A 25,263-nucleotide genomic window follows, 5' to 3' on the forward strand; every position below is an offset into this window, starting at 1 on the left:
TCCAGATGGAATCTTCAGCTGCCTCCCCAGTCTGTTTCTCCTTAAAAAATTACCAAATGTTTCAGATAATCAGAACAGCATAGATAGTGTAATTTTTTAAAAAAAATATTATTTACTTATTCATGAGAGACAGAGAGAGGGAGGCAGAGGGAGAGTTAGGCTCTCTGCAGAGTAGAGAGCCTAATGCAGGACTCGATCCCAGGACTCTGGGATCATGGGATCATGACCTGAGCAGAAGGCAGATGCTTAACTGGTTGAGCCACCCAGGTGCCCAGATAGTGTAATTTTTTTTTAAGGCCACCTATCAATCCTTGTGGAAATTAACAATGCATGACACTCTGCTGCATCAGCTTCAGGTTTTTGGTAATGGAACAGGATAATACGCCTTCAGAAGGCATTCATTTCTTATCCTTCTCTATTAGTCTCTGTCCCATCCTAAGACAGTGTTTGTCTCTGATGATGCTCCTCCTGCTGGCCTAGAAAACACACATTTGACTGTGCTGTCACTTCACCTTCTCCATCAGATCCATCAACAACATGGGACTCAGGAACAACACACGGGTTTCAGAATTCCTTCTAATGGAAGTGACAGAGGATCCAGAACTGAAGCCCCTCCTCTTTGTTCTGTTCCTGTCCATATACCTGGTCACCATCCTGGGAAACCTGCTCATCATCCTGGCTGTCATCTGTGACTCCCACCTCCACACCCCCATGTACTTCTTCCTCTCCAACTTGTCCTTTACTGACATCTGTTTAAGCACAACCACCATCCCAAAGATGCTGGTGAACATCCAAGCAGAGGATCAGAGCATCACTTACACAGGCTGCCTCACACAGATCTACTTTATCCTGGCTTTTGGTGGTTTGGAAAGTTTTCTTCTTTCAGTAATGGCCTATGACCGCTATGTGGCCATCTGTCATCCACTGAGGTACACAGTCATCATGAACTCCCACCTCTGTGGCCTCTTGATTCTACTCTCTTTGTGCATTAACATTGTGGATGCCCTGATGCACAGTCTGATGGTGTTGCAACTGTCCTTCTGCACAAACCTTGAAATCCCTCTCTTCTTCTGTGAAGTTGTTCAGGTCATCAAGCTCGCATGTTCTGACACCCTCATCAATAACATCCTGATATATTTTGCAACTAGCATATTTGGTGGTATCCCTGTGTGTGGAATCATTTTCTCCTACACTCAGATAGTGTCTTCTGTTTTGAGAATACCATCAACAGGTGGAAAGTATAAAGCCTTTTCCACCTGTGGGTCTCACCTCTCTGTTGTGTCCTTGTTCTATGGGACCGGTTTGGGGGTGTACATTAGTTCTGCTCTTACTAGCTCTTCCAGAAACACTGCGGTGGTTTCAGTGATGTACACTGTTGTCCCTCAAATGATGAACCCCTTCATCTACAGCCTGAGGAACAGGGATATGAAAGGAGCCTTGAGGAAACTCATAAGTAGAATGCCTTCTCTTCTGTGACTGTGTCATTAGCATTTGACTGTGGTTTCTAAAATGAGTCAAAGTGACAAAAATACAGGGTGAGCTGGAATATCCAATTCTTGCATCATCAACTTCTACTAAAATTACAAGATAGCAAAATGGCCATGTGCATTTTAACTTGATGTGGAAAGCTAACTTGTACTTTATCCAGCAATGTGGTATGGTGTTTGGCAAGGGATTTCAAAGCTCTAATTTCAGTTTCTTTTTTTAAAAAAAGATTTTATTTATTTATTCATGAAAGAGAGAGAGAGAGGCAGAGACATAGGCAGAGGAAGAAGCAGGCTCCCTGCTGGGAGCCCGATGCAGCACTTGATCCCAGGACCCCGGGATCATGACCTGATCCGAAAGTAGATGCTCAACCACTGAGCCACCCAGGCATCTCTCTAATTCCACTTTCTGAGTCAGATTCCCTAAAAGCAGAACCTGAGTCAGAGGTTCTTATAGCAGTGATTTTGTGAAGTTTATTTTCAGAAGAGAAGTGGGATAAGGTATATAGAACAGGGAAAGAATTTAAATGAGGATGTCATGAGTCTACCTGATTCTAGGATTATACCATGAGAATTGCACTTCAGTGTTGGAACTACTGGGAGGCCAGGTGCTGATGTTTTGTACCCCAATTCAATAATCACCAATTCCAGTCACTGGAAACTGTACCTTCACAGGGCAACATCAGCAACCACTACACTTAGTTTCATTGCATATAAAATGCCATTATTAGATTATCTTAGTGGTTTGACATGATAGAAAGAATTAAATTTTATCAGTACAAGATATTTGGTTGTAATAAGAAAAAGAAATCCTGATTCTAATATGCTCAACACATAAAGAGGGTTATAAGGTGATGGATGTGTTCATTAACTTTCTTGTGGCAATAAGTGAACAGTGTATATATATATTAAGTCATCACATTGTACACCTTCATTTTGTTATTTATACCTCTGTAAAACTGTAAAAAATGAGTTATCTTTCATTGTAGGGACTTCAGAAGTAGGAATATACAAGAACTGGACAGTAAGGCTTCATTCATTCTTCCATATGGTGGCTTCCTCCCAGATCTGGCTCTCCTATAGTCCAGATGGTTGCAACAGATGGAAGAAATCTATGGATGAATGTATTTAAATCTGGAATATGAAACCTTTCCTAAAGTCTTCTTGTGAAAATATGTACAAAGCATATACAAAATGTATCTATAGGTAAAAAAAAAAAAGGTAAGATAGTGAAAAACATACCTCTCACCCAGGTGAAGAAATAAAGCAGTGCCACAGAGAATCCACTTGATGGTGTCCCAGCCACGTTACCTTCTTTCTCCCCAGTGGCAAACACTATACCGAACTTTGTATTTATCATTTGGTTGATGTTCTTCTATTAGGTTGAATCCTATGAACTTGCCAGTATTTGATCACGTTTGTCCTTTAAAATGGGCAGTGGGATTCAATGTTAATATCACCCAAATGTATCCATAGCCAATGTGTAAATTTTCTTATTTTTGAACAAGTTAAAAGTTAAATCTTAATGAATGCATCTTGTGTCTTGTTTTTTGATCTTTGTGCTTTTGAGGTTCAGAAGTGTTTGTTTTAGCAGTAATTCATTTATTTTCATTGCTTTCTATTCTTATATTACATACAGAGACATTACAAGGTAGGTATTCTTGTGAGGTTGAAAGATATTTTGGTTGGTACTTTTCTTCATGTATAAATAAGTCTGCTTGAGTATTATCACATACATTTTATGGTGTAAAGAAGAATGTTTTATACTCAGGATAGAATTATTATGTGTATGAGTATATCTCATACACATAATATTTGGATATTTCATTTTAATTTTTTTAATTTAAATTCAGTTTAGTTAACATACACTGTATTTTTAGTTTCAGTGGTAGAATTTAGTAATTCATCAGTTGCATATAATACCCAATACTCATTACATCATGTGCCTTCCTCAAAGCCCATCACACAATTGCCCCATCCTTCCACTGACCACCCCCCTCCAGCAACCCTCAAGTTTGTTTCCTAGAGTTAAGAGTCTCTTATGGTTTGCCTCCCTCTCTGTCTTCATCTTATTTTATTTTTCCTTCTCTTTTCTATGTTCATCTATTTTGTTTCTTAAATTCCACAGATGAGTGAAATCATAGGTTATTCGTCAAAAAGTTAAAAATAGAACTACCCTACAACCCAGAAATTGTACTACTAGGGATTTATTTGAAGGATACAAACATAGAGATTTGAAGCAGGACATGCACTCCAGTGTTTACAGCAGCAATGTCCACAACAGTCAAAATATGGAAAGAGACCAAATGTCCATCAACAGATGATTGGTAAAGATGTGGTATATATTTATAATGGAATATTACTCAGCCACCAGAAAGAATGAAATATTGCCATTTGCAATGATATGGATGGCACTAAAAGCTATTATGCTACATGAAATAAGTCAGTTCTCTGGGTATTTCTGAAGACTTTCTCTAAGTGGAATCATTTGACATGCTCACCAAAATTTCCTGGTGATATATATTATCACTAACATGTTTTCATTTATACTGACAATCCAGTGAGCGTAACATTATTTTATTATTGGCATTTCCCTTATTTTTTTTCTTTTTTTTGGGCATTTCCCTTATTATCTATGAGATTGTCATTTCATATATTTATGGGCCATTTATTTTTACTCTCTGTTAAATACCTGTTTATGGTTTTTCTGCTGAGCTGTTGTCGAAATGACTGAATTTCTTTCTATTTTTATAGTTGAATAATAATCCATTGTATATACACCAAATTTTCTTTATCTATTCACCTGTTAGTGGACACTTAGGTTATTTCCATATCTTGATTATTGTGAATAATGCTGAAACTAACATGTGAGAACAAGTATCACTTAAAGATACTGATTTTGCTTCCTTTGCACAGGTACCCAGAAGTGGGATTACAGGCTCATACAGTAGTTCTATCTTTAAGTTTTTAAATTGAGGTATAATTGGCATAAAACAGTTTCAGATGTACAACACAATGATTCCACATATGCATATATTGTAAAATGATCACCACAATAAGTCTAGTTAACATCCATCACCATAGATACAAATAATTTTTTTATGATGAAAACTTTAACATTTACTCTCTCTCTCTTTTTAAAAGATTTTATTTATTTATTTGAGAGAGAGAGAGAGAGAGAGAGAGAGAGAGAACATGAGTGAGGGGAAGGGGCAGAGGGAGAAGGAGAAACAGACTCCCTGCTGAGCGGGGAGCCAGATGCAGGGCTGGATCACAGGACCGGGATCATCACCTGGGCTGAAGGCAGACACTTAACTGACTGAGCCACCTTGGTGGCCCTAAGATTTACTATCTTAGCAACTTTCAAATATGCAATACAATTTATTACATCACACCCCCATGATGTATAATTGGAATTTTGTGCCTTTTGACCACTGACACACATTTCACCAACTCCTCCGTCCTCACTTATGGCAACCACCAATCTATTCTCTGTATCTATGCGCTCAGGTTTTTGTTTTGTTTTTGAACTCAACATCTAGATGAGATCATATGGCATTTGTCTTTGTCTTATTTCACTGCACATAATGCCTCAGGGTTCATCCATATGGCTCAAATGGCAGGATTTCCTTCTTTTTTAAATGGGTGAATAATCCATTTTGTGTGTGTGAGTGTGCATGTGTGTGTGTGTACACATACATATACCAATCACATTTCTTTATCCATTTATCTGCTGATGGACTCTTAGGTTATTTCCATGTCTTGGCTATTGTTAACAGGGCTGCAATGAACATGGGAATATACATATCTCTTCAAGATAGTGATTTCATCTCCTGCTGATATTATCTCCAGGAGTGGGGTTGAGGGATCATATGGTAGTTCTATTTTTATATTTTTGAGGAACTTCATACTGTTTTCTATAATGACTTCATCAGTTTACATTCCTACCAACAATATGCCGGACTTCCTTTTCTCCTCATTTGTGCCAACACTTGTTATTTCTTGTCCTTTTTTTTTTTTAAGATTTTATTTATTTATTCATGAGAGACACACAGAGAGAGGCAGAGACATAGGCAGAGGGAGAAGCAGGCTCCCTGTGGGGAGCCTGATGTGGGACTTGATCCCAGGACCCTGGGATCATGACCTGAGCCAAAGGCAGACACTCAACCACTGAGCCACCCAGGTGCCCCTCTCTTGTCCTTTGTATGAAAGTCATTCTAAAAGGTGTCAAGTGATATCTCATTGTGGTTTGATTTCCATTTTGTGATGATTAGTGATGTTGAGCATCTTTTCTTGAACATGATAGCCATGTGTATGTAAAAAGCCACAGCTAATATACTAATTGGGGAAAAACAGAGCTTTTCCTTTACGGTCAGGGATATCCACTCTCACCACTTTTATTCAACATAGTACTGGAAGTTCTAGCTAGCAATCAGGACACAAAAAGAAATAAAAGGCATCCAAATCAGCAAGGAAAAAATAAAACTTTCACTATTTGCAGATGACATGATACTATATACAGAACCCAAAAGACTGCTAGAACTATGTATATGCTTTAGAAACTATCTATTCAGTTTCTCTGCTGATTTTTAAAAATTTTTTAATTTTTTTAAAAGATTTTATTTATTTACTCATGAGAGACAGATAGAGATAGAGATAGAGATAGAGAGAGAGAGAGAGAGAGAGAGGCAGAGACACAGACAGAGGGAGAAGCAGGCTCCTTGCGGGGAGTCCAATGTGGGACTCGATCTTGGGACTCCAGGATCATGCCCTGAGCCAAAGGCAGACACTCAACTGCTGAGCCACCCAGGCGTTCCTAAATCAAATGGTTTATTTTTTGCTATTAAGTTATATGTGTATTTTATATACCTTGGCTATTAATCTCTTATCAGATACATGATTTATAAGGATTGAAATAGGTAAGCTTTTCATTTAGGTGATGGTTTCTTGCTATGCAGAAGCTTTTTAGTTTGATGTAGACACATTTATTAATTTTTGCAGTTGTGGCTTTTGTTTTTGGTGTCATAATTGTTGCCAAGATGAATGTCAAGGAGCTTTCCCTCTGTTTTCTACTAGCAGTTATATGCTTTTCAGGTCTTACGTTTAAGTCATGAATAATTTTGAGTTAATTTTGTGAGTAATGTAAGATAGGGGTTCAATTTCATTCTTATGTGTGGGGGTATAGTTTTTCCAACACCATTTATTAAAGAGATTATCCTATCTCCCTGGAGTGTCCTTGGGTCCTTTGTCAAATACAAGTTGATTATATATGTGAGGGTTTATTCTGGGCTCTCAGTTCTGTTCCATTAGTCTATGTGTGTGATTTAATGTCAATACCACACAGTTTTTAAAAAGATTTGATTTATTTCAGAGCGAGAGAGATAGCAAGAGAGAGCATGAGCAGGGAAGAGAGGGAGAAGGCGGCTCCGGGCTCGGCAGGGAGCCCAATACAGGGCTTGATCACAGGGCTTAGGGGTCATGACCTGAGCTGAAGGCAGACACTTAACTGACTGAGCCACCCAGGCACCCCACCAAACAGTTTTGATTGCTATAACTTTGTAGCATAGTTTGAAGTCAAGATACTTGATGCCTCCATCAGAAGTGTACAGAAGCCATTTCAGGCTTCCAGAGGGGCCCAATCAAATCACAGATATAGGCTGACTAGAGCCCAACCCTTGGGAAACAGTTGGGAAAGTATGCAGTTAAACACTTTACAGGAAGAAGGTAGGAGCCTTGTGTTTCTGCCTCCTCCCTCTGTGCTGAGCCCAGGGGGTAACCACGAGAAGTACTTATGTAGCCCTACAAAACTGTCTCATGGTTTTCTGTGGTATCTGGGGATTTGGAAATGCCAAGCCCTATTGCTCTCAGAGCTAGAATATTTGGGAACAAGTTCCTGGAGTTTGTCATACAAGTTGGGTCCCCATGTGTGTGGTCTTATCCCTTCACTCCTCAGAGCTGAGTTGGGGATTCTCACCTGGTGGTAAGGTGCTGTCCCATGGGTGGGTGGGGGGGGTTGATGGTGTGAGCATACTTCAGCTTTTCCCATCTCTTTTGAGGCAGGTATTTTCTCAGTGCTCTGATATGTAGGAGTTACCCAACCAGTTTCTGGATTTTTCTCAAAGAGAATTAATGCATGTGTACCTCTATGGTAAGTGTGTTCCCAGGAGGAGGGGGGTCAGGAAACTCCTCTTCTGCCATATAGCTGATCTTGGTGAGAATTCATTAGGTTTAAACATTTAACAAGGCCAATATTAGGTTAAATTTATTTAATATGTAGTATTGGGCAATGTAAAGGAGTGATTTTAAAAAAGGACACATTAGAGTCCTATCAAAATGACAGTTTTGTAGGATAAAAATGACAGTTTTGTAGGACAAAAGATGATCAAACACTGGAAATCAAATACTGGTTGCATCAATCTGATATGTGTCTCTATGGTCACATTTCCTCTTCCTTTTCTGTTTTGTCTTCTACCTATTTTATAAGGAAACATATGATGTCTATTTAGGGCTCACCTAGATAACTCAATGTAAGTGCATCCTTGGCAAAGACCCTTTTTCAAATAAGTTCCAATAACATTCATCCTTTTTTCATGAGTTACTAATCACAAATTGGGGGGACTAGGAGTAGACCTATCATATTGAGGGCCTCCATTTCACTTCCTACAGATGTGCTTTGGTTGATTCCATCGAGAGGCCTAGTCTCATCTAAAACTGGGAAGGAGAGTTTTCTGTCTCTTGGCTTCAGGTTCAAGTATAACATCTAAATTTGTTGCCATCACCTTGTGACTTGAGGAGAACCAGTCTTAGGACAAAGCCACCAAATGGAGAAATGGAGTGAAGCCCTGTCCCCTGTTCTTGTACATTTCTTATCTCTGAAGTCCTAGTAATGACAAACAACTGTTTCTTGTTTGACCATATTATAGCCAGGAGTATTCTTCTTATTAGAACTGAAGTCTTCCTCACTGATGAAGCACAAAAAACTCACAGTTATTTAAAGCTGAGATGATATCATTATACCAATCTTATAGATAACAAAACTGAGTATAGTGGGTGTTAATGTTGCCTCCCAAGGATACAATTTACCAGTGACTGGTCTCCATCCTTACTAAATTGGGGTGTGACAGGTAAGTTCCCTTACTTCACTATAGGCCTGACTTTGGGTTTCAATTGACATGATCTGTCATGGGATAAGGTGGAAGCCAGTCTGCAGATATGACCCCAGTTGTGCTTCTATCCTTTACTGAGCTATCCATATTCTACAATTTTCCTTCTTCTGAGAGTCATGCATGCAAACATTATAAAACTATGACCTCTGCCTCAGGTTCTATCCCTAGGGAACTGAGAAAAAACTTGAAATAAGAACTGAAATAATTTGTCAAACATAACAAAGCTAAATAAGAATAGAAGTCAGTCTTCAAGTCTAAGTTAAAATGCATGTGGCCATTACGTTATCTAGTCACATTACAAGCATTTGGTTACAGGTGAATTATACATCTTGGTTCTCCTGTGAATCCTAAAACTCTGATTTATTCTAACAACCAGCCCAAAGTACATGGCACAATCACAGAAAGGAAGGTATCCTACTGAAAAGTTTCTTCAAGGCACCCTGCATGTCACTGTTTCTCAGACTGTAGATAAAGGGGTTCATCATTTGAGGAATCACGATGTACATCACTGAAGCCATGGCAGTCTTCCTGGAAGAGTCACTAAGTGCAGAACTAATGTATACTCCAAAAGCTGTCCCATAGAAGAAGGACACAACGGACAAGTGAGAGCCACAGGTGGAGAAAGCTTTATATTTCCTGCCCGCTGATGGCATTCTCAAAACAGAGGAGAAGATTTGGGTATAAGAGAAAATAATTCCAGAGAGAGGAACACCCCCAAATAAGCCAGCTGCAAAATATGCCAGAATATCATTGATGAGAGTATCAGAGCAGGCAAGCTTGACAATCTGACCAAGCTCACAGAAGAAGTGGGGGATGTCCACGTCCTTACAGAAGGATAACTGTAGCACCATCAGACTGTGGAGCAGGGCGTTGACAATGCTAATGAGCAGTGAGAGTACCATCAGCAAGCCATAGAGTTGGGGGTTCATGATAACGGTGTACCTCAGGGGATGGCAGATCGCCACATAGCGGTCATAGGCCATTGCTGCAAGGAGAAAATTTTCTAAACCAACAAAAGTCAAGACAAAGCAGACCTGGGTGAGGCAGCCTGTGTAACTGATGCTGTGACTCTGTGCTTGGATGTTCACCAGCATCTTTGGGATGGTGGTTGTACTTAAACAGATGTCAGTAAAGGACAGGTTGGAGAGGAAGAAGTACATGGGAGTGTGGAGGTGGGAGTCACAGATGACAGCCAGGATGATGAGCCCGTTTCCCAGGATGGTGGCCAGGTATATGGACAGGAACAGGCTGAAGAGTAGGGACTGCAGTTCTGGATCCTCTGTCAGTCCCAAGAGAAAGAATTCTGAAAATACTGTTTGGTTTCTGGGTCCCATGTTGTTGATGAATCTGATGGAAAAGATGGAGTGAAAATCAAATAAAATGAATGGTCCCTGGATGAGCCACAGCAACATCACCTGGGAATTGCTAGAAATACAAACCTGGTATCACTGCAGATATACTGCTGATAAACTCTGAGGTTGAGGACCAGCAATCTGTTTTGGCAAGCCCTCCAGGTTAATGTGATAGATGACAAAGTTTGAGAGCCAGTGATTTTAGAAAAATGAATAAAAGCTATTGAGAATCCATATGAATATTTCAATCATTTCCTCTTCTAATTTTTCCCTCTGTCATAATTTCCCACTCTTCTTGCCCTTCTCCCTCTATTGGCCCTTATTTTTATTGGGCACTATCTCTTCCTCACACATTGTACTAAGTGCTGAGTCTGAAGTGAATGAGTGGTATTTATTTTGGAAATATTTCTTGCCTTCATGCAAATGGTAAGATGAGAATGAAGTTATACATTCTCTCCTGCAGAGTCTGCTCTCCAAACTTAGACATGCTCAGAATCATCTGAAGGTTGTGTCAAATTACTGATGATAAATCATTATTACTCCATTCACCCATGAGGATTCTTAGGTGAGGTGAGATTATATCATGAGTACAGATTATGGCAAAGACTAGATCTGAATTCAGGTCATATGACTGCTGAGTTGACCATCCTTTTTTTTTTTTAAAGTTTTTTATTGGAATTCCAGTTAGTTAACATACAGTGCAATTATTAATTTCAGGCAGCAATACAGTGATTCAACATGTCCACCAAAGGTGATCACACCAGGTGATCAACACAGGTGCCTTCCTTGATCCCCATCATCTAAGCTATTTCCCCATCCCTTTTCCTCTAACCATCCATTTGTTCTCTGGATTAAGAGTCTGTTTCTTGGTTTGCCCTCTCTTTCTCTTTTTCCCCTTGCTCATCTGTTTTGTTTCTTAAATTCCACATATGAAATGAGTTGACTGTCTTGACCAACCATTGTTAACACTTCTGGATGACACAGCATTAGCATTCCTAAATCATCTCTCATGTAAGTTCCTTTCAAAGTTTTAATATTTCCATCTTGAGAGATGCCTTCAATCTTTTCCCTCACCTACAAGGCATGTCCATTTCTACCCATGACATAGAGTTGTAGTGTGAAAAAGTGTAGAAAGTCATGGCATCCATTCAAGTATATGCCCTTACCTGAGCATAGATTTAAAAATGTTGTTTATCAGCAATGTCCACAATAGCTAAACTGTGGAAGGAGCCTCAGTGTCCCTCAAAAGATGAATAGATAAAGAAGATGTGGTCTATGTATACAATGGAATGTTACTCAGCCATTAGAAATGACAAATACCCACTATTTTCTTCTATGTGGATGGAACTGGAGGGTATTATGCTGAGTAAAGCAAGTCAATCGGAAAAGGGCAAACATTATATGGTCTCATTCATTTGGGGAGTATAAAAATTAGTTAAAGGGAATAAAGGGGAAGGAGAGAAAATGAGTGAAAATATCAATGAGGGTGACAAAACATGAGAGACACCTAACTGGGAAATGAACAAGGGGTAGTGGAAAGGGAAGTGGGTGGAGGGTTGGGGTGACTGGGAGATGGGCACTGAGGGGGGCACTTGGCAGATGAGCAGTGGGTGTTATGCTGTATGTTGGCAAACTGAACTCCAATAAATAAAAAAATAAAAAATAGAAAAAATAGAAAAAACAAACAAATATAAGTCTTTATTTAAAAAAATTAAAATGTTGCTTATAAACTTGAAAATCATAAGACTTCTCCATGGAATTGCTACTCATCTGCATTAGTGATGCATTGTAAGGCAAACTAGGCAGGTATGCCAATGACATTCTCTGTTCTAAGGGGACTTTTCTGAGGGCACTTGATGGGATGAGCACTGGGTGTTTTACTATATGTTGGCAAGATGAGTTTAAATTTAAAATTTTTTTAAAAATAAGGGGGCTTTTCCACCCAAAGTGGTAGGTGGCAGATCATTAAAAAAAATAGCTAATGAAAAAGAAAGAATTAAATTCATAGACTCCTCAGGGAATAGAGGAAAATTTAAACAATTATTGGTCCTTGAAGACAAAGACTTTCAAGGCAGTGCAGATTTATATGGTACTTATAAGATAATCAAGTGCCCTAATAGAAGTGCTTCTGTAAAGCAGTGGTGCTCTCTCACCTAGGGCCGATAGAAGTGGCCATGACAGCCTTTATCATTTGGTGTATTACTTAGATTCAGAACTCTGAATTTAATCCAAACTAGCACTTGCTTTGTGAATGGGGAAAGCCTTTCAACTGTGTGGAGATCTTGGTGTCCTCAATGTAGAGTGGAAACTGTCATCAAATCTACGGGGATGTTGCAGTAGCAGCCAGCACAGCACTAAGTATATAGGACCCTCCTAATAACATTTGCTATTGTGTGTGTAGTTTTAGGTCTGTGAATGGTGGCACCTGGAATGTTTCATTTCTCAGAAGAAAACAGCAGGGTGTGCAACAGAGGAAAGACAGTAAAGAGAGGAAGTACATCCCTAGCATGATAACTGCAAATTTCAGAGAAGTGTTTATGAGCTGAAACTCTAGCTGGGATTCTTTATTGTGTAGAAAAGGAATGAAATGCACAGGAATGATACCAATATTCATTTGACATGGACAGATGATGAATTATATAGCAATTAAAATGAATTAAAGAAAAAATATGATTAAGAACACATATTCTTGAAACTGTAAGGTATAAAAATCCTATATACACCTATTAAATTGAACTTATTAATTTTATTTTTAAAAAGATTTTATTTATTTATTCATGAGAGACACACAGAGAGAGGCAGAGACACCGGCAGAGGGAGAAGCAGGCTCCATGCAGGGAGCCCTATGTGGGACTTGATTCCGGGACTCCGGGATCAGGCCCTGAACCAAAGGCAGACGCTCAACTGCTTGAGCCACCCAGGCATCCCTATTAATTTTATTATTAAATTTTCATTATGTTTATTTCATATACTAGATATGTCTGATTCATATCTAGTCTGATTCATATCTAGCATATAAAATTCCTTCTCCACAATTGCCTTTTCTTTTTTCTGCTCTCATCAAGTAATCACAAAAAACTTTAGCAAATATTAAAGTATAAATCTTTACGGTGACATTATCTGATCATAAATTAATAGAAGTATAAGTAAATAATAAAAAAGATTATTTTAAAAAAGAAAAAATGAATCAGATTTATAAGTTGATAAAAAAGAAAAACCTATAAACATTCGTATGACAAAAAGTCTATAGCATGAGAAAACTCTAAATATATATTGAAATCTCTCAGGTAGTAATCCCTAATAAAAATAAACCCAAGCAAAGAATAACACAGAGACAACAGTGAAGTGCTGGGTTTCCCACCTGTTGATGTGATCAAATTTAGATCCTTCACTGTCCTCATTCTGAGTGTTTTTATTGCAATAGATAGTGGAGGTATAGGTGAAGTCCCCACATCATAAGTATGCACAATCCTGATTCTTTTTATTCCCCAGGAGAACCAGTACACTAACTTTATGTACATTATTCCCCTGAAATTTTTGCTATGATTAGTAATATCATTTTATAAAAACTTACATTCTTTTGCATTTTAAAAGCCTTATATAAATAGAACCATACAGTACATGCCATTTAAAATGGGTATGCTTCTGCAGTTTATTTTTTGATTTTTTTCATATATTCAATCCCATTCACTGATTTTAATTACTAGAGAGTCTTACACGATATTGTTACATCTTGGTTTATTTCCCCATTCCATAACTGATGGATATTATGGTTGAGGCCTTTGATCCTATGTATGTTTATGAAGACATGTATAATATAAAACTATGAATGGGGGATACCATCACATTCAAGACTGTGTTGTCTCTCTGGGAAGGGGAGAACAGGAGGGGAAGAAAAAGAGGTGCATATATATTTACTTTTTTTTTTAACTTTATAGAAAAGACCTGAAGCCAATATAGCAGAAAATCAACATTTGGTCATCTGGAATGAGTGGAAGGGTGTTCATATGTTTTTTATTATACGTCTCTGCTATTGTGATATAAAATTCTTGGTAATTTTATGATGATGAATACATGTACTCAGAGGGTAGCCAGCGATATCTGCCTGTACCTTGACTCTTTTCCTTGTGTCCTCAAGGGAACTACAGGAATACATACACTCTTCTATGCAACAGTATGTGAAGAACCAGGAATGCAAGTAAAAGGAAAAGTTGACCCAAATTCTTCCCCATGACCATCACAAGAATTCAAGTAAATGTGGGAAAGTGTATAATGTTCATCTTGTTTTAAAAGGGGCTGATTTTTGGGATACCTGGGTGACTCACTCGGTTAAGAGTCTACTTTTGGCTCAGGTCATGATCCCAGGGTCCTGGCCTCCTTGGTCAGCGGGGAGTCAGCTTCTCCTTCTCCCTCTGCCCCTCCCCACTGCTCATGCACATGCTCTCTCTTTCTCTCTCAAATAAATAAATAAAATCTTTAAAAAAATTTCTCATCACAAGAAATGAATGTGAGGTGACAGATGGTAACTAAACTTAAAAAGGGGGGGGCTGTTTTTAATCAGAAAGAAAATATTTTCTGTCATATTTTAGAGAGATTAGGGGACCAACTGATTGAGACCAGGGTCAGTATCAGTACAAATACACATAGGAACTTGTCAACAGGAAGACAGGCTAGAGTGCATGGGACACTTGGTTCTCATCATTCCATGTATGCACACTCCTCATTGCTTGCCCTGGATGAATCTGTAATAAAATAACCTGCTCCTCGTACAGAAGCATTACCTAAAGGACTTTCAGTTACCTGGCTGGCATCAGTGTGGAATGATGTATCACATGTTACCTAGATATAAAGATGGAAGATCTGTCTTCAGGAAGGGCAGAGAGACAAAGTGAGGCAATGGGCTCCTGGTCAAGAAAGATCATTCCTGTTTGGAGTCTCAGGTGTGCTTCTTCTTGACTAGGTAAGGGCTATGGAAGTGTTCTATCCCTGGGGAGTCAATATCCAAAGCTCCTCATTAGACAATATTTTTAGTGTCTTTCTGATCCATAGGCTCTGCAAATCCTTAAAGACCAAGACTAAGAAGAGAGGAATTCATGATGGCTAATCCATGAGCCTATGAGGCCAGGTGTATGTCATTTTCCCTGCCCATTCATGCTTACCTCTCTCTCATACACCTTGCACACATTTACACACACTCTTTTTTTAATGAGTTCCAGGCTTCTTTTCTTAAAGTTACAGAGAGAGGCATCACTATATGATTAATATCTTGAAGCCTAATTCCAATTTTAAGTGTGTAAGTATTATTTATGTACTGGGTATAAATAATATATTTATAAATATAAAGATATTGTAAAATTCAAACTCCTAGGAATATTTCACTTTTAGACTCATCAAATGTTTCCTGTACCTGTTTTCTGTTCTCCATCGGAGAATCTCATCTCTTCACTGTGATCATTAGGGCTGTGATCAATACAGACAGACTTAATACTCTCTTTTTAAATTTTCATAATCACCTGGTCCATAGATACAATGTACATTTTTTCCCCAGTGTGGAGTTTTAGATTGAATTATGGTTCTTCATTTTTTTATTCTGTTATGATAAAGTTCAGTGTCACTGAAAGGAAGTACTGTGCAGTTTGTCCATCACCCAGAGATTTCATGTGTAATAATAAATGTGGATGGTACCCCATGCTAATATTAATAATAATACTTGAAAATGTATTTCTTTAAGCATTTCAGTATTTTCACATATTCACCAATGTATTTCACATTTTAACTCTTTATAATAGAATTTTCTTAAGCCATATTTTGAAAAAATATATTTTTGAAAATAGACTTATGACAAAAGCCATTATAATATCACTCTTCACCATCATTGCACCAGTAAACTTCAAACACACGAATAATAGGGAAATATGAAGACTTAGCTGGGCTCAAAAAATGATAAAGTTTTCCACATATTACAAGAAAATGAAACCATAAATGGTAAGTGGGATGGGGGCAAGTGATTCTGCTGGTTTATGTTCACAGGTAAGTGGATACTTATTCTGGGTAATGAAGTTTAAAGAATGAAACCGGACCCCAATCTTACACCAATCACAAAAGTCAAATATAAGATCTGAAACTGTAAAACTCCAAGGACAACATGTAGGGGATAATCCATTGATTTTGGTTTTGGTGATGATTTTTTGGATTGGACATGAAAAGTAAAGGCAACAAAGCAAAAATAAACATGTAGGACTACATCAAACTAAAAAGATTCTACATAGGAAAAGGAACAATCAACAAAATGAAAATGCAACCTCTGGAATAGAAGGAAATCTTTTCAAAGCTCATATCCTTAAGGGGTTCATATCCTTACTATATAATGAACTCATACAACTCAACAGTAAAAACTCAAATAATCCTTTTTTGTATATTTTTTATTGGAGTTTGATTTGCCAACATATAGTGTAACATCCAGTGCTCAAAAACTCAAATAATCTTATTTAAAAATAGGCAAAGGACCTGAATAGATGGCAACTTAAAAAAAGACATACAAATTGCCGACATGTACATAAAAAGGTTCTCAACATCACTAAACATCAGGGAAATGCAAATCAAAACCTCACTGAGATATTACTTAATACTTGTTAACTTGGCTGTTACCAGAGACAACCCACAAGTAGGTGGAGAAAGGCAACTATTTGTGGAATATAGTTGTGGGAATATTCCTATTTGTTGGAATATAAACTGGTACAGCTGCTATGGAAAGCCATATAGCAGGAGCTCAAAAAATTAAAACTATTTCTAAAAGAGAACCAAATAAATGAAAGAATATTCTATTTTTAGATAGATATGCACAATGTCATAGAAACGACAATTTACCTTAACTAACTTTATAGATTTAATGGAAATTCCAAGATGTTATTGTATTTTGATTTTAAAATTTGTATGAAAGAGCAATGGAGAAAGAATATTTGATTTGAGGACACATAAGAGGAAGGAGTAATTGCTTTAGTATGTATCAAGATTAATTATGGAGACACAGTAACTAAAATGGTATGGTTCTGGAGCAGAGTGAAAAATAGAACCAGTGAGACCAGCAAATAGGAAGATTTTATTGAGGACAGAATCAGTGGATGGGTTACTTAGGACAATTGCTGGGGAAGGTGCCAGTCAACAAGAGCCTTTAGGTTGTAGGGAATCAAAATATTTACATCAAAATTGCTTAGCAGACGCTGGCATTGTTGCAGTACTTGTTAAGATTATCAGGATAATTGGTGAAGGAACCAGACCTTAATTTGCCAAATTCCTTACCTTTCTCAAATTCACATAGGCTGTTTGTCTCAAGCTGAGACTGAGAATGCTATGTTTTTCTCTCTACCTCTCTTTTTCAAATTTATTTTTTACTTTTTATTTTTTAAGATTTGTTTTTATTTATTTTGAAGATTTATTTTATTTTGTTTATTTGAGAGAGAGGGAGAGAGAGAGAGAGAGAGACAGAGAGAGAGAAAAGCTATGAATGGGAGGAGGGGCAGAGGGAGAAGAAAACTCCCCACTGAGCAGGGAGCCTGATGTGGGCTTGATCACAGGACACTAAGATCATGACCTTACCCTAAGGGAGATACTTAACCGATTGAGCCACCCAGGTGCCCTATTTTTATTTATTTGAGAGAGAAAGAGAGAATGTGTGAACAGTGAGAGGAGCAGAGGGAGAGGGAGAGGGAGAGAATTCTCCAACTAACTTCCTACTGAGAGCAGACCCTGATGTGGGGCTCAATCATAAGACCCTGAGATCACAGCCTGAGATGGAATCAAGAGTTGGACCCTTAACCAACTGAGCCACCGAAGTACCTCTCTTTTTTTTTAAATTATATATTTAAAGTGTACATAATGATGATTTGATATACATACATAATGGACTTATCATGCTGAGCAAGCTAATTACCATATCCATCTTCTCATATAGTTACCACTCTTCTAGTGTCTAGTGGTTAAGAGTACAACAAATCTAGGCTGAGGCCAGTCCTCTGGCTATAATGACACCCTTGTTCAGTCCTTTCCCACCCTATCCTTCTGTCACTAACATTTTCCTGAGAACCTGTCCCCTAAAATAACCATAGACAGAATCCATTCTACTTCAATGGTTCCCAAAAATCAAGCTCAGAGTGTTCACATACATCCTCAAAAACACCAAAGCTAGAGAACCCAAAGTCAGTTTTCAACCTAAGTTGAACTACCTTTATGGTATTTAACCACTGAAACATAAGAGCTTGTTGAGGGAAAGGTCAGACAACATGATCACCCAGTATTCCTGTACTTTGACTCATTCTAGAAGCCCAAGACCAAGGCAGATGACACAGTAGCAAACAAGATGAGTTTCTTCAAGGCTCCCTTCATGTCCTTGTTCCTCAGGCTGTAGATGAAGGGGTTCAACATTGGAGGGACCACGGTGTACATCACTGAGGCTCTTGCAGTATCCTTGGAAGAATGAGAAACTGCAGAACTAATGTACACCCCAAAAGCTGTCCCATAGAACAAAGAAACAACTGAGAGATGAGCCCCGCAGGTGGAAAAGGCTTTATATTTCCCCCCAGCTGATGACATTCTCAGAGTAGAAGAGACAATTTGAATGTAAGAGAAAATAATCCCAAGGAGAGGAACACCACCCAATACACTGGTCACTAAATACATCAGGATATTATTGATGAGGGTATCAGAACAGGCGAGTTTGATGACCTGAGCAAGTTCACAGAAAAAATGGGGAATTTCCAGATCTGTGCAGAAGGAGAGTCGCAACACCATCAGACTGTGGAGTAGGGCATCTGCAATGCTGATGATCAGGGTGAGTAGAATCAGCAGGCCACAGAGGTGGGGGTTCATGATGACTGTGTACCTCAGTGGATGGCAGATGGCCACATAGCGGTCATAGGCCATTGCTGCAAGGAGAAAGTTTTCTAAGCCTGCAAAAAACAGGACAGAGCAGACCTGGGTGAGGCAGCCTGTGTAACTGATGGATTTGCTCTGTCTTTGGATGTTCACCAACATCTTGGGGATGGTGGTGGTGCTGAAACAAATGTCAGTGAACGCCAGGTGGGAGAGGAAGAAGTACATGGGTGTTTGAAGGTGGGAGTCAGAGCTGATAGCCAGGATGATGAGCAGGTTTCCTAGCACAGTGACCAGGTATATGGTCAGGAACAGTCCAAAGAGAAGGGGCTGCCATTCTGGATCTTCTGAGAGACCCAGAAGGAAGAATTCTGGTACACCTGTTCGGTTTTCTGGTTCCATGTTCTTGATGAGACTGATGGAAAAAAGCACAGAGGAGAGTACACATAACAGAGGTACAAGTATCCCTTGTCTTTAGAAAATCCTGACATGAATTGAATATTATTTCTTTTCTTATTAAAAAGAAAATAATATTCAGGTGTAGTTTTTATTTGAATGCCTGGGTGACTCAGTGGTTGAGTATCTGCCTTGGGCTCAGGGCCTGATCCCTGGGTCTTGGGATCGAGTCCCACATCGGGCTCTCCACAGGAAGCCTGCTTCTCCCTCTGCCTATGTCTCTGCCTCTCTGTGTCTCTCATGAATAAATAAAAAAAACCTTTAAAAATAGTTTTTATTTAAATCCCAGTTAACATAGACTGTAATTTTAGTTTCAGGTATACACTATAGGGATCAAGACTTCCATAGAACACCCAGTGCTCATCACAGAACTTAATATTATTCATCTTTTCTTTTGCCTTTTACCTGTCTTGGTCTCTCTCCTTTTCTCAACCTCTTTTGTTTTTGTCCTCCTCTTTTTTACATTCCTTAATTACTCCAAGTTTATGTGTTATTTTCTCACACTGTGCCACATAATAGGAATAAGATAGGAAAAATATATGTTTTTATTCTTTCAAAATTCTCCAGCTTCCAATTAGCAAGCAGGAAACTCAAGACCAAGCAATATTAAATCAGGGTTTTAGTAATAGCTGAGTAATATTACATTGTATACATATACCACATCTTCTTTGTCCATTCACCTTTTGATGGACACTGAGGCTCCTTCCACAGTTTGGCTATTGTGGACATTGCTGCTAGAAATATCGGGGTGCAGGTCTCCCGGCATTTCACTGCATCTGTATATTACTCATCCATTAGAAATGACAAATACCCACCATTTGCTTCGACGTGGATGGAACTGGAGGGTATTATGCTGAGTGAAATAAGTCAATCAGAGAAGGACAAACATATGGTCTCATTCATTTGGGGAATATAAAAATTAGTGAAAGAGAATAAAGGGAAAGGAAAGAAAATGAGTGAAAATATCAGTGAGGGTGACAAAACAAGAGAGACACCTAACTCTGGGAAATGAACAAGGGGTAGTGGAAGGGGAGGTGGGCAGGGAGTTGGGGTGACTGGGTGATGGGCACTGAGGGGGGCACTTGGCGGGATGAGCACTGGGTGTTATGCTATATGTTGGCAAATTGAACTCCAATAAAAAATTTAAAAAATTAGGGTTTTAAAGCAGGGTTTCTCAAACTATGCCTTGCATCAGAATTCACTCAAGGCTTTGTTAAAACTCACATTACTGGCTCCCCCACTCTGAATATGAGATTCAGGCTTGGGCATCAGGCTGACAATTTGCCTTTCTAACAAATTCCCAATGTTGCTGCTCACCGTCTGAGTTTTACTTTGAGGACCCCAATTCTAGAGCATAGCAGATTGTGGGCATGGCAAATCTACTTGACTATAGGTTGGAGCAGACCCAGCATAACTATGGGGGAAATGCTGGCCTGCTCATCAACTCTGCAGAGTGAGCTGGCTGGGAGTTCAAACACATGACTCAGTTAAGCCTCTTTATATTCTTTCTTTCATATTCCTTCCCTCCCTCCCCCTACTCCTTCCTTCCTTCCTTCCTTCTTTCCTTCCTTCCTTCTTGGAAATAATGCTCTGCTTTTATTAACTCATTCTTAGTTACAAAGTAGACTCTACCATCACCCTGTAGCAATAATTATTGAGAACTCTAGATTTAAACCTCTTCATTTTCAATGGATCATCAAAATCTGCCTATTGAATATCCCATTTCCATTTCAGTGTCTGGTCATTGGATTCTATAACAAAACCCTTGCTATGAGGCACTTGGGTGACTCAGTGATTGAGCATCTGCCTCCTGCTCGGGTTGTGATCCCGGGTGTCTGGAATCAATTCCCACATTGACCTCTCCTTGAAGAGCCTGATTCTCACTCTGCCCGAGTCTCTGCCTCTGTGTGTCTCTCATGAATAAATAAATAAAAATCTTAAAAAAAACCCTCTTCCTATAATTGTTGTAATTAATGGTAATAGCGGATATTATAAAATAAATATGATAATTATTTTAAACTGCACACACTACCTCTAACACAGCATCTGTTGCCAAGCATGTCCTCAGTTCTTTTCTCATGCTGATTTTATTTGGTCTATGGCCGGATAAGTCAGGTGCTTCTACCATCCTCCTGTTTACCCCTGACTTCACCAAGAGAGAAAGGTCAAGAGGCACCTGGATGGCTCAGTTGGTTAAGTGTCTGCCTTGGGCTCAGGTCATGATCCCGGGATCCTGGGATTGAGCCTGCAATAGATTCCCAGCTCAGTGGGGAGTCTGCTTCTCCCTCTCCCCGTGCTTGTGCTCTCTCCTACTCTCTCTCTCTCTCTCTGTGTATCTCAAATAAATAAAAATAAGATCTTTTAAAAATTAAAAAAAGAGAGAAAAGTGAAGTTATGGTTACAAAACCTTGACACTCCAGTGAGATGTGGTGCAGAGAATTAAATTCAGGCTTCCAGACTTTGGAGCTGAACTCAGAACATCATGTGATGTGGTCTCTGACGAGTGAAGATTTAGGTGTCCTATAGGGTTGATCAGACTTCAGCACCAGCTTTTTTGAAGTTTCCCCCTGCATAAGACTGCGAGTGGAAGTCAAGAGCTTTCTTGCCTGAAGTTCTTCTAATTTCCAACCATGTAGGTAGTACGTAAGCAAGTGATAGCTTCAAAACAGGATCCACACTCAGAACCAGAGATCAAGATTATCATATAGTATTTTAGGCTGTTATGGTTATTATTTCAATGAGATTCACTTTTCTTTTAACATTAGGATATTAAAAAAAAAAACAAAAAAAAAACATTAGGATATTAAAACATTCTCATAAGGTTTACATAACACATCTATATTTTCCACCCCATACTGAAGAATTTGAGGAAGAAGGAATTACATGAGGTCTTGAAGGAAAGAAAAAAGTTAAAAAGCAAAAATTTGTTAATGTGTTAAAAATCAGAATCCTGGGATAAGAGAGATAAAATCTACGGACACTAATGTCCAGGCTGTTTGACAAGAGTGTTGCTACTGTAGTAAGAAGAGGAGGAAGATTGTCAAGTTAGCTTTAAGAAAGAAAAAGGAAATTGAGAAAGGTATATCTGGATACTTTAAATGCCTTGCTAGTTGGGCTTAAAGAATTTAATTCATATAAATGGGAGCTTAGTGCCTGTGGAATGTGAAGCACTTGTTATTTAGGATGATGGGGACAATTGGATGAGAAAATGAGACCTTATTTTTAGGAATTACTTACTTATCCCTGACCCCGGGGACCTACACCCCCCACAGCAGTAAATGAAATAAATACATGCACACTCTTTTTTGTTTGACCACTCCTTTTGTTTGACCACCAGTCACATTTTTCATACATTTTTTAAACACTTAATTTTTTTATATATTAGAGAGAGAGAGCGCACTGAGTGAGTAGAGGGAGAGGGGCAAGCAGCCTCCATGCTGAGTGCAGAGCCCAAAGTGGGGCTTGATCTCACCACCCTGAGATCATGACCTGAGCTGAAATCAAGAGTTGGACTTATAACAAGTGAGATATCCAGGCATCCCCGCCAATCACATTTTTACATGCAAAGCAATAGAAAAAGACTACAAACAAATTCAAATTTTAAACTAACAAGTGTGATAATTATCTTTATTAATAGGCAATAACTTCCAAGAAAATTTTGAACCTTTTTCCTTTCCAAGATAGCTTAATGAGATCAGCCCCTTTCATTTCCCTCTTTTTATGGTAGATTAAGGAAATAATCCCTTCCTACTCAACAGTTTAACTGATTTTCTCTTGCTTTTTTTTTTTTTAATACCGATTCTGTCCCTGTGGTATAATGGACAATTTTAAGGAAAGAAATGTTGAACACCGTTCATAGAAATTCAGATCCTCTATGTGTTTCATCAAAGTCTGGGTTAGGCAGCCTTGGCCACTCGTTTCCAAAGGAATCCTTAGTTTATGTGTCAGGAAGAATTCAAGGATACTTCTGTTTCCTTTGTTAGAGTGAGTTCCTGAGAATACTATTATTGTATCATCCAAATAGGCAAGACATGGCTATGTCCTGGGTGCATCAATGGATCTGCCAAATATTCTCATGAATCAATGTTTTAGAAAAAAGTCTGCAAAAATCTCTTCTGTGAACAGCTCATTAAGATACTAATACTGAGGAGCTGAATGGCCCTAGGTAATCTCTGTTTCACCAATGAGATAATATGAGCCCTTAGCATGGAGTCATGAAAACAAGCAACCAGTAATATCAATTAATATTTCAATTCAGGCACATATGAGTTTGATTCTGTCTCCAGCACTTTCTTTGTAAAGAAGGACAATTTCTTTTCAATTGTGCAAGAAGCCTCAGTCTCATTTGGATAATGGGAAAAATTATAAAACCTTATGGGAATGTTGCAAGAATGAGTGATGTGTAGATGAAATCACACATGTGATGTGTAGATGAAATCACACACATTGTAAGTACAATGTTTGATATATGACACACTCTTAATATTTCCTATTGTGATTTGTTTCTGCCATGGACACAAGTGTACCATCTGGCATGGTTCATTTAAAAGGGGAAGTGTTAGGAGGGGCAAAGTATAGGAAGAGAGGAGAAACAACCATAAACATGGCAACCATAGCATGACAATCATAAATTTCAAGGAAAAACGGATGTGTTGAATCTCTTTGTGGGATAATTGCTTACATAGGGAAACCAAAGTGAACAATCTGAATGAACGTAATAGTTAATTCTCATTTCTCATGGACATATGATAAAATGTATAGCATCTAAAATGAATAAATTAGTCTCAGACGTATCAACACAAATATTAAAAACTCCAAAGAGAAAGTAATTTTCCTAACAAGACCAATATTATGATACAGTTTAAATGTTTTAAAATAGCACTGATCTTAAAACTTTAATTTCTTACTATAAAGCATTTCATGCATACAAAAGGCACAGAGAAAACAAAGTCCTGGGTATCTACCACTAAAGACCATTAAATTAAAATATATTGCCATATTGGCAGTAAATATTTTAAGAATCAAATTAATATGTATTTATTTTTCCATATCCTTAATAACTTTTTCTTGCCTAAGGGAACTACCATACTGAACTTGGCATTTATGATTCCCTTATGGTTTTAATAGTTGAATACAAATGCATAACCTTTGTTTTACATTTTATTTTATTTATTTTTTTTAAATTTTTATTTATTTATGATAGTCACACACACACAGAGAGAGAGAGGCAGAGACACAGGCAGAGGGAGAAGCAGGCTCCATGCACCGGGAGCCCGACGTGGGATTCGATCCCGGGTCTCCAGGATCGCGCCCTGGGCCAAAGGCAGGTGCCAAACTGCTATGCCACCCAGGGATTCCTGTTTTACATTTTAAACTTGATATATTGCACATTTTACATTTTGTTTTAACAATAATACACTTAATGTCTTGGTACATTTTTCTCTGGTTCATTAACTTTAAATACCTTACTTTATTCCAGTGTCATATTACATCACAATTTATTTGTCCTTTCTTTAACTAAGAGGCCTTTTACACACACACACACACACACACAAACACACATAATGTGCAAACAATTTAAATAACATGCAGAGAATAACCAAACTCAAGACTCTGGTTGCCTCTGGGAATGAAAAGAACATAAAGGGATGCTCTATTAATTCATGTTATTTTGTTACTTTAAAAAACATTTTAATTTTAATTACAGGATAGTTAACATACCCTGTTATATTAGTTTCAAGATGTCCAATATAGTGATTCAAAGATTCTGTACATTACTCAGTGCTCATTATGATAAGTGTACTCTTAATCCCCTTCACCTATTTCACCCATGCCCAACCCAACTCCCCTCTGATAGCTATCAGTTTGTTCCATGTTATTTTGTTATTTAAGAAAAGAGCTCTATGTGGAAAACAGTATGGAGGTTCCTCAAAAAGT

The 25,263-nt window shown here is 38.3% G+C and overlaps 3 protein-coding genes across 3 annotated transcripts; 1 reads left to right on the plus strand and 2 right to left on the minus strand.

Annotated features, from left to right (window-relative positions):
- Positions 1-537: 537 nt before the first annotated feature.
- LOC129522384 (olfactory receptor 7G1-like) lies at positions 538-1,476 on the plus strand. The gene has a single exon (XM_055344606.1). The coding sequence runs from the start codon at positions 538-540 to the stop codon at positions 1,474-1,476; it is 939 nt and encodes a 312-aa protein (XP_055200581.1).
- Positions 1,477-9,045: 7,569 nt separating this feature from the next.
- Positions 9,046-9,984, minus strand: LOC129522385 (olfactory receptor 7G2-like). The gene has a single exon (XM_055344607.1). It carries the CDS (start codon positions 9,982-9,984, stop codon positions 9,046-9,048), a length of 939 nt encoding a protein of 312 aa, XP_055200582.1.
- Positions 9,985-18,315: 8,331 nt separating this feature from the next.
- LOC129522219 (olfactory receptor 7G3-like) lies at positions 18,316-19,272 on the minus strand. The gene has a single exon (XM_055344350.1). The coding sequence runs from the start codon at positions 19,270-19,272 to the stop codon at positions 18,316-18,318; it is 957 nt and encodes a 318-aa protein (XP_055200325.1).
- Between the last annotated feature and the right edge of the window lie 5,991 nt (positions 19,273-25,263).

This window comes from Nyctereutes procyonoides, unplaced genomic scaffold (assembly GCF_905146905.1).
Source record: "Nyctereutes procyonoides isolate TBG_1078 unplaced genomic scaffold, NYPRO_anot_genome, whole genome shotgun sequence".
In the NCBI taxonomy this organism is placed as follows: Eukaryota; Metazoa; Chordata; class Mammalia; order Carnivora; family Canidae; genus Nyctereutes; species Nyctereutes procyonoides.